Here is a 15,177-nt window from a genome sequence, read left to right as displayed (position 1 = left end):
TAGAATTTCCTTTCTCCCAATTACTTAACTCTTTTTTTTTTTTCCTCCTTTTATTTATTTTACTTTTGTTTCCTTAAGGTGCTCAAGTTTTGGTTTTGCATCTCCTCAGTTTGTCTTTACAGTTCAGGAGCAAATAATCATGCTCCATCATCTTACTCAAGAGTGTGTGCCTAACAGCATACCTTACAGCTATTCCTGTATCACCTGCTTGCTACCTGCTGATCTAGTGCCCCTGAAGTTCCAACAAATCATGGAAGTCTAAAGAGTTTCAGAAGGCTGTCTTCTCAAATGTCAAAAGCTGTCATGCTACAGTGGTTTTTCTTAAGATCTTTTTTTTTTTTCCCCCACTACAAATTTGTAATTTTAATCACAGATGAGGAAGGAAATATGAAAATTACACCCTAATCAGATATAAAGAAGATATAAATTTGATCCTTGTAAGTTCAGAACAATGCCTTCCAACAGCGTGAGAAATCAAAACTCTCTTCCAACGTAGTCACGACTGCTGTGAACATAAGGTCATAGTTAATATCATGTACCAAGATCTAACATATGAACTGCACAGTTAATTGGCAGGGCACTTGCATGCATTTGTCCGAATGCATTAACTCTAACTCAACTTCGTGTTTGTTTATATAGTCATTTACATCTTAAGAAAGTTAACTCTAAGTTCCAGAAGCAGTACTGCATTCAAAGTACAGCAATATGGTACTCAATTATACAATCTGTAACAAGTTGTCTGTAAAAGTATTCTTACATATTAAACAAAGAAAGCAAATGCAGACTAGAACACTGCTGCTTCCCATATGCTGCAGCAGCACCACAGCTCCCATCTATGAATCTGAAACTGCTCCTTCTCAAAGCATCATTACTCCACACACATCTGGAAATGCAATCCAAAATCACAAACTTGAATTTTAAAGCTATTAAGTTTGTTCTTCACTGTATTTCATCTTTCCTTACTCATTTCTTTTCCTATTTATTAATTCAGCTCCAAGAGAACCCAGTTCAGAATTACTCTTCTACTTGTGCTGCCTCATCTATCTGGGAACATCCTTGTTGGCTCACAAAACCTATTTTTTAATTAAACTATTCTATCAACATTCCCTCCTATGATATTTATAATTGACTCTGAAGCTTGTGAAACTGTGAAAAAAGGATTTTACAAACATAAAAAAGTATTCTGACATCTAGAACTCTTAATCCTTTTATGCTTACAGATAAAGGAAAAGCAAGTAACAGATTTAAAGGAAAACGCATCCAAGTCATTATTTCTCAGGGCGATACAGAAGTTCAGCGGTTAAGATTTGAGTTTTTCTAACATATAGCTTAATTGGCTTTATCAGTTTCCAAATTCAGCATAATGGGCTCTTCAACAGACCAAAGTTTTTATCTGTAGCACTGACAGCTCTTTACAGAGCACATTTTCAATACAGTTCCCTCCTAACTTCTGCAGAAAAAGACAGTCCAGTATTTCAGTTCTCCTCACTCTTCCCCCTCACACCTGTGGGTTCTCACAGGCATGCTACATTACTTGTCCTTTCAGTTTTTGTTATATTTCATTTATTCCTTGTGTAACTCATCATCTACATGAAGCAAAAGACTAACTCTGAATAAGGAATAGCATTTATTTTTTTTTTACCTCCACGCATCTTCAGCAAGCAGCTAACACAAACATCATATTTCTAACCTCTGTACTTGACTCTGTCTAGAAAGTATTCACATACAAAGAAGTATGAGATAGAACAGATTGTACAATAAATATTAAAAAAACATGCATTACTGTGCACTAAATTCCTTGACATTCTGCTCAGATAGCTTCCAACATACTTTCAGTGAACCGTGCTAACCTACTTCATGGCTGAATGGCTATAATATCTAGTTCAGACTCCAACATATAATTAGTTTCACCTTACAATACCAAAGGTTAAGACTTTATAATGTCACAGGGGCTCCAAACTTGCTTCGCCCTCAAATCTTTGTGTTAATTGCTGGTACTTATTCTGCAGAGACTAATAGCTAACTGCCCAGCAACTACAAATAGGCCTGGCAGGACTTCTTCCTCAAAAATAATAATTAAATCTTAAAATACTTCAATTGCAGTCCTTACTATATGAGAAAACATGAACACAGTAGAAAAAAAATTATTTTTTTTTTTAAGTTAGAGGTTAGAATTTTAAATTGAATAAACTTGATTAGAATGTGAAAATAAAGAAAATAAACACACTGAAGAAATGGATATAAATAAAGAAAAAAAGGCACTGAATAGATTTAACTCAAACTCTCATCCTGTACTCACAGAAGGAAAGCAGAGAGAAAAAGCAGTTTCCAAAAATCACCATGGGAATCAAATCCCATCCATTTCGCTCTCTGCTCTGACAGCTGACAACAAGGTATAATTCAGCCAGTAAGTCCTGCAGTAACACTTTTTGTGGATACACTGAAAAAGTGGTATTGAGTGAAAATAAGGATGGGTCCTGCTTTGACTTGTAATAATCTCCAGATGTTGCAGTACACCCCTAGCACTTTTAATTGCTTACAGTATAAAGCAGATTAGTACAAACGTGTGTTCCAGTATTTTCAACCACTTAGGAGAGGCAAGTCACTGTGATGTATGCTGCAACTAAAATGCTCCATTTCTTATCACCATCCACAGCCACAGTACTGACAGTGATCTGTTCAAATTATTATTAGCTTCTCGAGTGCTAAGAAAAACACAGTTGCCTTTTAATCATGTCTTAAAGGTGCATCCAAAGGAACTGTTAACCAAGTTCAACACAGTTCTGGTACTCTAGTTTTATATAACTTAAAAAATACTAAATGTACTTCACAGCCATAAGTCCATAAGAATTCTGAAAATCTTTCTTTCTGACTTCAATTATTTTAATTACATGTGGGAAAGGAAACAGTACTGGTGAAGGCCATCTGCTGTATTACAAAAGCAGCTATAGGGATACATAGAAGGAAAGAAACACAAACTATTAGATATAAATGCATTAACACAACTACATTCTATTATTAATTACATATAGAAAATCCATAAGTAATATATACATGTTATACATATATTTCAATGTGTTTATATAAACAGATATATAACACAATATGCACTTACAAAGACACACAAAAACATGCCGTATTACTTCTTCTACTTGGACCTTTTTAAGTACTTTCTAATTTCAAAGAACAACATTTCTTATCTAGACATCTGAATCTTAATCTTTTAAATCCTCTGACTTTCCTCACTGATTTCCATTATTAAAAATGCACGTAAAGAATTTTTGAGCATTAAAAATGGCTTGAGAGGAACATACTCATTGTTTTGCTTTGACTTCTGATTAGCCCCAAAGTGATTGTGCAGTTGGAATAGATGACCTTTGAAGGCTCCTTCCAACTGAACATTTCTATTCCATTCTCAGGTGAGAAGATAAAATAAATTTGCACATTCCACAACTCCTTTAAAACTGACGTCTGAAAACTTAAAAAAAGAAAAAAGTCCATGCAACATACTGGTCTACAAATTAGGTGAGAGATGTGATGTGATGGATGGACCACTGGGTGGATAAAGAATTGAGTGGATGGTCAGACCCAGAGAATTGCAGTCAACTCTCAGCTTCTGGTACATGATGAGCTTCAGGACCTACTTTGAAATAGTCTGTCTGAGGCCAGACCATCAGGAAACAAAGCGGTCCCACACTGCTCAGAGTCATGATTCTATACAGAAGACCACAGCAGTTTCGTGTTTTAACCATTCCAAGTTTTGAACAGGCAATAGCAGATGTATTAATTAGCATTAGTGTTAATTCAAAAGAGTAAAACTAACTAACAATTACGTTAATTACATTTCAACAAGAAGTAGTTACAACAACTCTATTGACCGAGTTGGCACGGTCACATTATTGAATAAAATATCTATTTTTTTTCGTCAGGTACTAATAAAGTCTTCAAAGACTTCTCTGAAGATGAGTTTCACACAGGACTTTGAAGATCTGAAGGTCCTTCAGAAAAGACACAGAATGGCACAACAGTGTATATGTTTTGCTTTCAGAAAAAGTCTGCCCTTAGGGCTACTTATTTTTAAAAGCGTAATAAGGCTACCTTGAAATGAGAAAAGGTGCTTATAGAAAAAAAAATTCTAAACCCTTGTTGTATTTTACATAATCTCCTTAAATCATGGGAAGTTTAAAACAGCATGTATTCTAATGGAGTACATCAGAAAAACAAGCAGATATCTGAGAATGAATACAGAAGAAAACCTGGATTGTAGCATCTGTTTGGGCCTTTGGGCCACATGCTTCAAAAAGTTCAGTCTCACGTACGACACACAGTTAAAGAAAGAGAGAAGTAACAGTTAGGGATATTATTTGATCAGTAATTATCACAAACACTGAAGTTGCCCATTTCACATTACAAGAAGAGTCCTGACCAGGCACAAACACCTGCCTTAATTGTTCAACCTACTTCTCCTGAAGCATCTCATGTTTGTAACTAAAGACGACAAACATTTGAATTTGAAATTGTTCCTGGTAAGTAAAAGCATTATGGAAGTCGCTGATACTGCAAACATTTGAGAGTAATCCCACGGCACAGTACAACCATCAGAACAGCAGGCCCCATTCAACAAAAAAACTCACTTTCAGCAAAACAGGGTAGTATGTTTGCAGACATCAGCAGTCATTTCAATCCTTCCATATATTATCACTCATAAAATTTTAAAACCCAACTTGTACTTTCATTCTAAAAGAAAAAGCTGTTACTTTTTTTTAATTAACCAGCCCTGATAAGGCAATCCATTCCCAAACGTTGTTTTTTTCCTTTTTTCCTTAGACTGGTCGCAGCTTGAAGAAAAGTTGTGTCATTCTTAGGGTGTAACTTGGACAAGGCACTATCACAACATGAACGTTCTGGATTTTTGGAAATAACTGAATAGTTATTACCATACAGAAGTTCTGTCACACAGATTGGTTACAGAGCTACTGACTGCAGGAAGAGACACAGCACAGACATGCAGCTCAAGTGCTACAAGAGCTAAATAAAGAAAAAAAACTCTCTAACATTTTTGAAAACTCCTTACAGGAATTCCACATTTCTAAAGCATGCATTTCTGCTGGCATCAGGAACTTTTAACACAGGAACAACTGCAAGACTGCAGTACTGTCTTTCAATATGAGCTCTGCAGCGTTAGTGGGGACTGTTCATCCACATTTCCTCTGAACACACCATACTAGTAGTGCTGTGCCCAGCTGAGGAGAGTGTAGGAAAGAGCACCTTAGCTAGCTGAGCTAAATGGAGCACTGAACTGAAGCATACCCAGAAATCCTAGATAAGCTACCACTGTATCAGCACAAGTAGACAGACCTTGCAACACCCACGATGCAGAAACTTGATCAGTGCATGAAAGCACACATGCAACATACACATGGTCCATACACCAAGAGACAGATAAGAGGTAGAGACAGACCAGACAGCTGCAATACATATTCTTTTATATATCTATCTTGGCTAACAAACTCCACACTCACATATAACAGGTCTGCAATTCATTATCATTTAGGTGTTGTACTGAGGGACAGGGTTTAGTAGGGAAATTCTGGTGACAGGTGGATGGTTGGAAGGGATGATCTTAGAGGTCTTTTCCAACCTTGGTGATGCTATGATTCTATGACTAACCTTGCTAGCTGAAACTAGTTCAGCTATGAGTACCTGGTTACCCCAGTGAAATACAGATATGGTAGAGAAAGACCTTTGTCTTGCAGGGGTTTTATGAAAGCTATCTTTGACCTATTTTTTTCATAAGAATAGATCTTTGAAAGGTCCTATGAGGAATTTTCAGAAGTTTTAGTGTTATTTCTGCACAGACTTCTCAAAGTCTGATCTAAATATTCATGCTAAGTATCTGTTCCCTCAAACCCTTTGAAAGATTTTCCAAGTAGCACTGTATCCATCCACTTATAACTAAGATTTGAGGCACAGGTTAGCAACAACTTTCTCTGCAGGATTCCCTTTGCAGACTGTAAACCTTGCTATTTAATCAGTCACAGAAATATCTAACATATACCTCATCGCATTACAGTCCCTGCAAATGAATTATTTCGCTTTTATTCTAATAATTCCCAGGCCTGGATAAATAACGATCTTAAAATTTTACTGCTATTTTTAATACATCTGGTCGGATCATTATGCAATGCATATATTTCTCCTTTGGTTATTTTATTACCATTACACTTGAACTTAAAGTGAAGAGTTACACTTAATTTTATATGTGAATGTTACGTTTTCAGAAGGCACAGATCTATGTGAACTTTTTCTTGAATGCTAATGAGACTGTTGAGGAAAGTGTTATAAAGGATGATACAGTAATAAAAAAAAAAAAAAAGGTAATTAAAAAGGGTGTGTGCGAATGTCAACTTGAAAGGAAAAAAGTACTCGTGGGATAAGTTCTATCTCATTTTCTCATGTCCACAGTCATTATTCCTAAAGGTGAAAATGCAGAAGTACTCATGCATCACGTACAATTTAGGGGTGTTCTAAAGAAGACTGGCTTTTATCACAAGCAAAAAGGACATCTGAAACACTATAGATTCTTCAAATAGCAGCGTAAGACAAAGTAGTTCATATAACTAATCAGGCAGAAAAAAAACATGATCTTTGTTTGCAATTTGAATGTACTTACCAAAATACTGCTAAATGTTAATCATGAATTACAGGTGTGAATCAAGTAATTCACTGAAAATTACAAAAAATAGTGGTGTTTTTAGACATGTTTTGAACACAGTCATACACATTCTTAAAAAATTTATTAACTGGAATCTCGTGCAAGAATACAAGCCGAAGACAACCTGGGTTGTCAAGGGTTTCTGTGAAGAGGAACTGGAACAAGGATAGATATCTACCAAGATGCTGAGGAGAATGGGGCGCATTCCCTTTGAAAGGCTGAAAGAACTGGAGCTCTTCAGACTGAAGAAGGTTTTAGAGGTATGTAACAGCAGCCTGCTAAAATCTTTGTCACCAAGATGACAGAGTTTGACTTTTAAATAGTACATATTGAGAAGATGAGAGACAAGCAGCATAAACTGAAACGTGAGACGTTTCATAAGATGGTGGGGGGAAACTTCTTCAACACAAGGACACTCAAGCATTTGAACGGGTTACCCTCACAGCAGATACTGCAGCCTCCGTTCCTGGACATTTTCAAGATTCAACTGGACAAAGCCCTCAGAAACCTTATCTTCCTCTTCCTATCCAAAATATCCCAGTATCTAACTGTTAGCGTTGTATAATCAATGAACATTAAGATGTTATAATTACAAAATCAACAAGAGAGAGTTCAGCAAAGCAGATGATGATAACAAAAAGAAAATAGATAGAAAGCTTACCCCTATCCTGGGCTCACTCACAAAACTCCAGCAGAGCAGATCTCCAGAAGAGATCCTTCCCCACTGGTAGCCAGCTCTTCAATAGGTCTAGGAGGCCTGGAGCCTGGCTCCGCCTGTGCTCCTCTGCTGACTCACGGCTCGCCTCAGGTGATCAATCAGAGGTTCAGGCCGGGACTCAGCAGTTCCCATACAATCACAGCACACTCTTTAAGCTTATCCAGTCCTGAGAGGCCAACACCAAATGGAAAGGCTACACTCATCAATACATTATGGCTATTCAGCACACATTTCCAGATTGCAGTTATCGCCACAGCATCGCACATTCCTTGCATCAGTTATTCAGGCATTTTAGACAAAATATCAGCTGTCATACGTAAGTCTCCTGGAATGTATTTTCATAAAAAATAGGAAGCATTAAGCACTGGCCTTGTTTAGGATTTGGGCTTTTTTTTTTTTTTTTTAATGGTTTTTTTTTCATGGTTTTTTAGCTTTGTGAGAAAAGAGCAGTTTTGCTCGTTGGCTGTAAAGACCTTCCACAATGCATGTATAGCAGATTACATGGAAAATACTGAGCGAACAGGGAGAACTACTTTCAAGAAACAATCAGTAGCACCTTCACTGATAAGCAGAGAAACCTGAAGTGGACAATCTAGTTTACTGCATATTAGCAACAAGCTGCACAAATTTATAATCTACAGCAAAGTAAATCCACATCTTACCTGCTGTGATTATGCCCTGGCCCTGCTGGGTACTTCTACTCATTTTTTGCTACAGTGCCAGTTTAAGGTCTTTGATGAGTGCTTTTTTGTTGTGTGATTCAGATCTCTAAATCAGCTCACAGCTCTTGCTCTCAGCAAGAGATCACAAAGGAATGTTCAGGAGCAGGGAGGAGCACAGGTTTATTAGTTTGATATAAATCCTCTTATGCTCTTTGGGCTTGACGTTAAATTTAATGATTCCACATTATCCTAACACCCTAGTCCCCATTTAGTCCTTGTCTCCCTTCAAAGGATCCTATAATCACATATCCAGAATGTAAGTCAGCTCAGTAAAACAATCTTTCATCTGCTTCTCAACAAGATAATTTCCAGTTGGATTAATTATCCCAACAAACTCATCCTGCAACATGACCCCTCTATCTGAGCAGAAAGTGGGCATCAACACATAGGGAGACAACAAAGCAGAACGGGAGGAAAGAAAGAAGCAAATCTTTTATTTCAGCAGCACTCTGCAGTTGCAATGAGTTAACTGTAACATCATTAGTCACACTGCAGCATAATATTTCAAGCCTGCTTTTGATAGATGAGTGCATCCCTGAATACATCCAATTGATCACCATTCCATCTATGTACGAGCTTAAATTTTTTAATCGATGCAGTTTAATTGCATTACAATTAGTTTCAATAATTTGTTTATCAGCACTTGATGTTTTTGTACGAAAACAGAATTTTAAGGAGAAATGATGTCATCTTTAAGTTTCCTTTTCTATTAGAAAAGTACAGCAGCGGCCCTGTGACAGATTTTCCACAATCAGACAAAATTGTAAAAATACTTTTTACACACATTTCTTCAAGTAGATTTCAAGTTCTGACTTTTGTTCTTGATACGTGGTCAAATATTTTGAAATGCAGCCATTTAGCGAGGATGAAATAAGAAATGCAGCATCTTTTACAAGGATCAATATGATAAAAAGACTACGTTTTTCAATGATGCTACACGAAAGTTGAGCTACTGCTCATTTGACATTGAACAAGGAGAAATATACTCAAAATACCCTCATGGAAATTAAAGTGCTCTGTTTCTTGACTCAATATCATAAAAAAATAAATTCTGTTATGAGTGTAATTTTGCAACATGCTTTTGTCAATTAAGCATTCATATTAAAACATACACATAAGGAAGAGCATGTCAAAGCACTTTTCAAAATATTAAGTACTAAAATATGAAAAACGTTTATCCTAAAAATGCTATCAAAATTGGGAATCTCGAAAACATTAGTTTCACTGAAAATTGCAGCTTCATTTCATATGAATTTTTATTGTTCCTGATATTTAATGATGACTTATTAATGATTGGAGGATAGGCATTTTCCAGATACATAACTTCAACCTCCGTGTTCTTCACTGCATTAACAGTAATTGGAGAAATAAACACTTGAGTTTTCAAGCATTTGTCCAAAACGTATTGAAAACTAAGTAAGATACGTGAGACCTATCAGAAGGATTGGATTCATCATCTGTTCTAAAAGCACTTTTCCATCATCTCATCTTCTACGAAAATGCTAGGTATCAATCTACCAAAGTTTTGCTATCCCTGTAACTAATTCTTCTATTGTCATCAAAATAATAATGAAACAATTTCAAAGCAAAGATTCTCCACACTGTGAGTACAGCTCATTTAAAATCAGGGAATAATGAGAAAGAGATGGTATGAACATCACTTAAAAACAGAAAAGCAGCGGCAGCGAAGTGCTAAATAGTTGTAACCATAATTTATTTTCTAATCAGCTCACTGAAAACAGCAAATGAACCCTGACTGCAACCATCTGCCTAGTGAACATCGCTAACATTCTTTGTTGCCAGTGTAAAGGAGAAATCAACGCCTTTCGGAAACTTTCATGTTTTTGTCAAAGGTCAGCTTTGATCTCATCACAGCCCAGAAAGACACACTGATTATTATTTTCTTGCGTATGTTCTGACTTTCAAAAGTCAGATTATTTTTACTTTCTACAAAATTCAGAATGTTTATCTCAAATGACAGATCTGAAAAACAGAATTAGTGGCATACTATTTATGTCTATCACAACATAAAGCCTATAAAATTCAATTCAGATAAATTCTTCGTAAAGTCAGAAGTATCTGCTTTACTGCTGCAATGCCGATGCAGCATAAAATGCTAAATATCCAATACAGGTGTTTTGACAACCATTTAATCTTTGCCAGACTGTACTGACTCCTCCCTCGCCTAAATACAAGACACCAAGCTACACATTTACTTTGAAGATCCAACAAGAACTTGCAAATCCTCCACTCTGCTGTTACTTGCAGCACTCAGGACAAAATTGAGTCTATATTAATAGCTTTCCTATGTTGAACCAATTCAGACAACACTCAGTGAGGTTGTAGAAATATCAAGCCTAAACCACACGTTTTAAAAACATGAAAATAATTTCAGGAACTAGTAAGAGCAAGTTTAGTAAGTTTAAAGGATGACGTATCAATCATATCAAAATGAATCAATACAGGAGCCAGCTCTTCAGAATCTCATTGGGACTGTTTTACTTGGAGACTTAAGTAAACCTTCTGTACAATTGGTGACTGAGATGCATAATATGACTCTAGAACTGGACATTTTTACTCTGCTCTAGCACGCCATAAAAAGTCATAAAAAGAACAAAAAAAGTTGAACTTTTTTTCCTAATATGCCAAATTTGCAGCAGATTTCTCCAATGGGAAAATCTACTCCTCCCCTGTTTTCCACAGATGCATTTTTTCCCAACAACCTTAAAGCAGTTCAAAGCCATGACATTAATCAGTTATCTCCACTACTTACAGACAGGAAAAATCAATTTACCTGAATGCCATCAAGCAACTTGCTCATGCACCAATAACTGTCAGCTTCTATGTTCTGCAGTACTTCTTCAGGCAGACTGGAAACATCAAAATTTTCCACTTCTTCTTCTTCTGTTTCAGGAAAAGAGAGAGAAGAAGACAAGTCAATGAAGTGCATAGAATAAATAAAGCAAAGATGAGGAAAATAACTGAAAACAAAGACAAGCACCACTTATCTTCTAGTCAGAAACTTCAACGAACATTTACTTAAGTGGGAACCAAATGAATCATTTATTGCTCAACTGTGTCATCTAATGGCTTTAAATATTAATGAATACTTAATTTCCTGCAGACTGTGAAAATCTCAAATCATGCCTGGTTAACCAGAATTAATATATAATAAATTACTTCATTCTAGATATTTCACACCTGAAAGAGGATTATCAGAAGCCTTCATGTTATGCGTGAACAACCTCTGCAGAGCGTTTATGTCTGTACCACACACAATAAAACATTTCAAGTTCTGACAGAAGAAAGCCCCAAAATACCCCCTTTTAAAAACCAGTAAAATGGTTTAAAAGCTGACTATAGCTTCTCAAGGAGAATTTGTCTATTTTCAAGTAACCATGTGTAATCCAAAGGAAATTATACAAAATGGAAAAGACTATTTTTTCTCCCCAAAAAAATTTTTAGCAGGGCAATCCTTAGGTGCCCCCGTTTGTACTCATAGTGGAGGCTGCCACAACCCAAGCGCAAGACCTCACACTTGACTTTGTTGGATTTCATACGGTTGACATGGGCTCCCTGCTGGAGCCTGTCTAGGTCTTTCTGGATGGCATCCCATCCCCCTCGGGCGTATGGACTGCACCCCACAGCTTGGTGTCATCTGCAAATTTGCTGAGAGTGCACTCAATCCCACTGTCAATGTCAGAGATAAAAATATTAAGGAGCACCAGTCCCAGTACTGACCGCTAAGGGATGCCAATTTGCATTATACTGGCTAAGAAGTGTATTTATTGCATCCATTATATTAATCATTATTTTTTTTAACTAAAACGTAGTGTATGCCCACACTGTGGAAGTCATCCAGACACTAAATCAAATAAAGAAGGCAAAGCATCACAAAAGCCAGAAGCAAGCAAATGCTCAGTGATCTGCAATGGTTGCTCCGCATTTTATTACGGAAGCTCAAAAAATGACTCTAAATATTTAAGCGACCCACACTTCTGCTGAAATAAAAATAGGCCATCCATTTTCATGACAAGTTCCATTAAGGAATATAGACAGAATATGCAAAGTACCATTTTACATATTTAGCGCTGATTTATATAGGTGGTAGTGCAAAATATTTCTTTTCCCATGTGGTTTTAAGGGGAAAAAACCTTCATGCAAATGTAGTAGCACAGGGAGAGGGCTTACTTGGATGAAGACAAACATGCTAGAGATACTTAAAAATAAAAAGAAAACAAAGCAGAAGGCGTTAAAACAAACAAGCAACAGAAGAAGTAAAAATCATGGAATCACAGAGTCATAGAATGGCCTGAGTTGAAAAGGACCACAATGACCACGGAGTTTCAACCCCCTGCTGTGTGCAGGGTTGCCAACCAGCAGACCAGGCTGCCCAGAGCCACATCCAGCCTGGCCTTGAATGCCTCCAGGGATGGGGCATCCACAGCCTCCTTGGGCAACCTGTTCCAGTGTGTCACCACCCTCAGTGTGAAAAGCTTCCTCCTAATATCTAACACCTAAACTTCCCCTGTCTCAGTTTAAAACTATTCCCCCTTGTCCTATTACTATCCACTCTCATAAACAGCTGTTCCCCCTCCTGTTTTTATGCTCCTTTTAAATACTGGAAGGCCACAATGATGTCCACCCAGAGCTTTCTCTTCTCCAAGCTAAGCAATCCCATCTCCCTCAACCTTTCCTCATAGGAGAGATGCTCCAGCCCTCTGGTCATCTTAGTGGCTCTCCTCTCATGCCAAGAGCTCCACGTCCTTCCTGTACCAGGGGCCCCAGGCCTGCACCCAGTACTGCAGGTGGGGCCTCACAAGAGCTGAGTAGAGGGGGACGATCACATCCCTCTCCCTGCTGCCCACCCCTTCTTTAATGCAGCCCAGAACACAGTTGGCCTTCCAGGCTGCAGGCGCACACTGCTGGCTCATGTCCAGCTTCTTGTCCACCAGGACCCCCAAGTCCTCTGCAGGGCTGCTCTCAAGGGGTTCGTCCCACAGTCTATATAAACACCTTGGACTGCCCCGGTCCAAGTCCTTCTCCGCACTGCTGCTCTTATAGAGTTCTTCTCCCAGTTTGTATAACCATCTTAAAAGCAGATGAGACAAAACATTACTCCAATTTAAGAATTTTGTTTGAAAACAGAACTAAAAATTTGAGTTTTAGATAACTTCAGATTTGTTTCCAATGACTGAAATCTGAATGGACAGTAGTATAAAATTAAGTAACAAGAATATGGGGCAAAGAAGCAGGGAAATGTGTATACGCGTAAATATCTTGGGGGAAAAAAACACTGCATAAAAAAGTCCCAACTACAAAGTCTCACAGTAACATTTCTAATTTTCTTCAGTTTCCTGTGGAGATTTTTATCTTGTTATCTATGTAATTGTAGAAGACAGTAAAATAGCTGCCTGAAGGAAAACTGCTGTAGCATAGAGTCGATGACATGCTGATCTGTATATGTGCATTGCTGTAAGCACGGTATTAGCCATTCGTTACTGATTGCCACTGAGTGCTTTTGAAACATCCCACAGTGTATTAAGAATAAGTTTTCCTAAATGGCTTTAACTAGATCCACTCCCTAAGGCAGTGGATAGATAGATAAATAATAATAATAATTAATTACAACTAGTCATACGTTTACTACTCCAGTAACAGCTGAGAATAAGCACAGTAAACAAACAATGGCTCGTGGCCATTCAAAACAGGTTTAGAGATGAGTTTAAGCCTAGTCAGTAAATTTGGCAGAAGCTGTTCAAAATGATAACACAAAATTCATATCTGATCTCTCATTGTCTTTTAAACGTATCTGAATTTTGTAAAACTATTTAATCTGATAGGGGGTAAATATATCTCCTGTTACAGCCAGATGGAATCATACAATAACGCATTTCTACATTAATTAAAGAAATGGAAAACTTAATCTTCAGTGGGAATTCTATTTATGAAGACATTCTGTGCTGAAATAAATACTGAAAACTCAGAAGGGTTCACTAGAGTGAAAAGTAGAGACTAAAATGGATGGCGGTATAAGAAAAATAAGAAAGTTCTACAACCCAAAACAAGCCTGTTTGATGAAGGATTGTTCTTTACGCACATTCAGTACACAACATAACAAATATGCAAATGCACAAAGCTCAGCTTCTTTGAACATCTTAAAACTGCTTTTTTTATGAAGCATTACTTTGTGTAAATGTATTTCTCATCTAGTGTGTAAGAACTGTCATACATTTCAAGTCCAAAGTATACAGATGTTGCAGCTATGTGCAAGGAAATCACTATGAGCACGCATGCGTAGGTGCTTGCCTGTATTTTGCTTACAAAATATATATGTTTACAGTATTTCATGTTTTTTATATGTTTACAGTATTTTATTGTAAATACATGTCATAGCTTCAGAGGTACCAGCAAAGGACACGAACTGCAGGATTAGACACATATGATTGCACTCAGAGGTACACAGTAATATTTCCACATCTAGAAGATATTACGTATCCCATCACAAACTCAGTTTTCAAAGACTTACAGAACAGCTATTTAGTCATTGTTGCATGGAAGCAGCATTTTTCTAAGGGCATCGGAACATAATAGAGCATTTAAATGTAAATTCTTTCAGTAGCAATTACCTAATTGAGTATTTACATAACCACATCAATATCTCCCATTGAAAAGTTCCTAATTACGTATTTATCTGATAGAAATAGCTTTTGAGGTGTTAAGGATTAATTACCAAAGCAAAAACTTTCCTGTCTTTGTGATAGTGAAGTCACAAAGGTAAAATTAAAAAATAAAAAGAACCCATTCATTTCACCAGTGCAGGTGCAGGTAAACGTGACCTTACTGCATTTCACATATTCCCTATGACAAGCCATGTTCTCATACAACCTGTACTGTTGATTCGTCTGTCTAAAGACTGCTAATAATCTTACACTTGTTTTCAGATCATCTGCCAGAACTTCCTAAAGATGTAATACAAAGCAGGATATATACAATTACATACATCAATATAAGAATAATGA

The 15,177-nt window shown here is 37.0% G+C and overlaps 1 protein-coding gene across 1 annotated transcript in view; it reads right to left on the bottom strand.

The window, feature by feature from the left end:
• The window catches only part of TBC1D22A (TBC1 domain family member 22A), a 155,773-nt gene that overhangs the window by 86,950 nt on the left and 53,646 nt on the right, over nucleotides 1-15,177 (bottom strand). The window contains exon 9 of the mRNA XM_042815968.1: nucleotides 10,950-11,059. Coding sequence (XP_042671902.1) covers nucleotides 10,950-11,059 — 110 coding nt within the window. The remainder of the gene's footprint in view (nucleotides 1-10,949; nucleotides 11,060-15,177) is intronic.

Source organism: Centrocercus urophasianus, unplaced genomic scaffold (genome assembly GCF_019232065.1).
Source record: "Centrocercus urophasianus isolate 14NV4802_14NV808 unplaced genomic scaffold, USGS_Curo_1.0 seq_15, whole genome shotgun sequence".
NCBI classification, from domain to species: Eukaryota; Metazoa; Chordata; class Aves; order Galliformes; family Phasianidae; genus Centrocercus; species Centrocercus urophasianus.
This window is presented reverse-complemented; position numbering and strand designations above follow the sequence as displayed.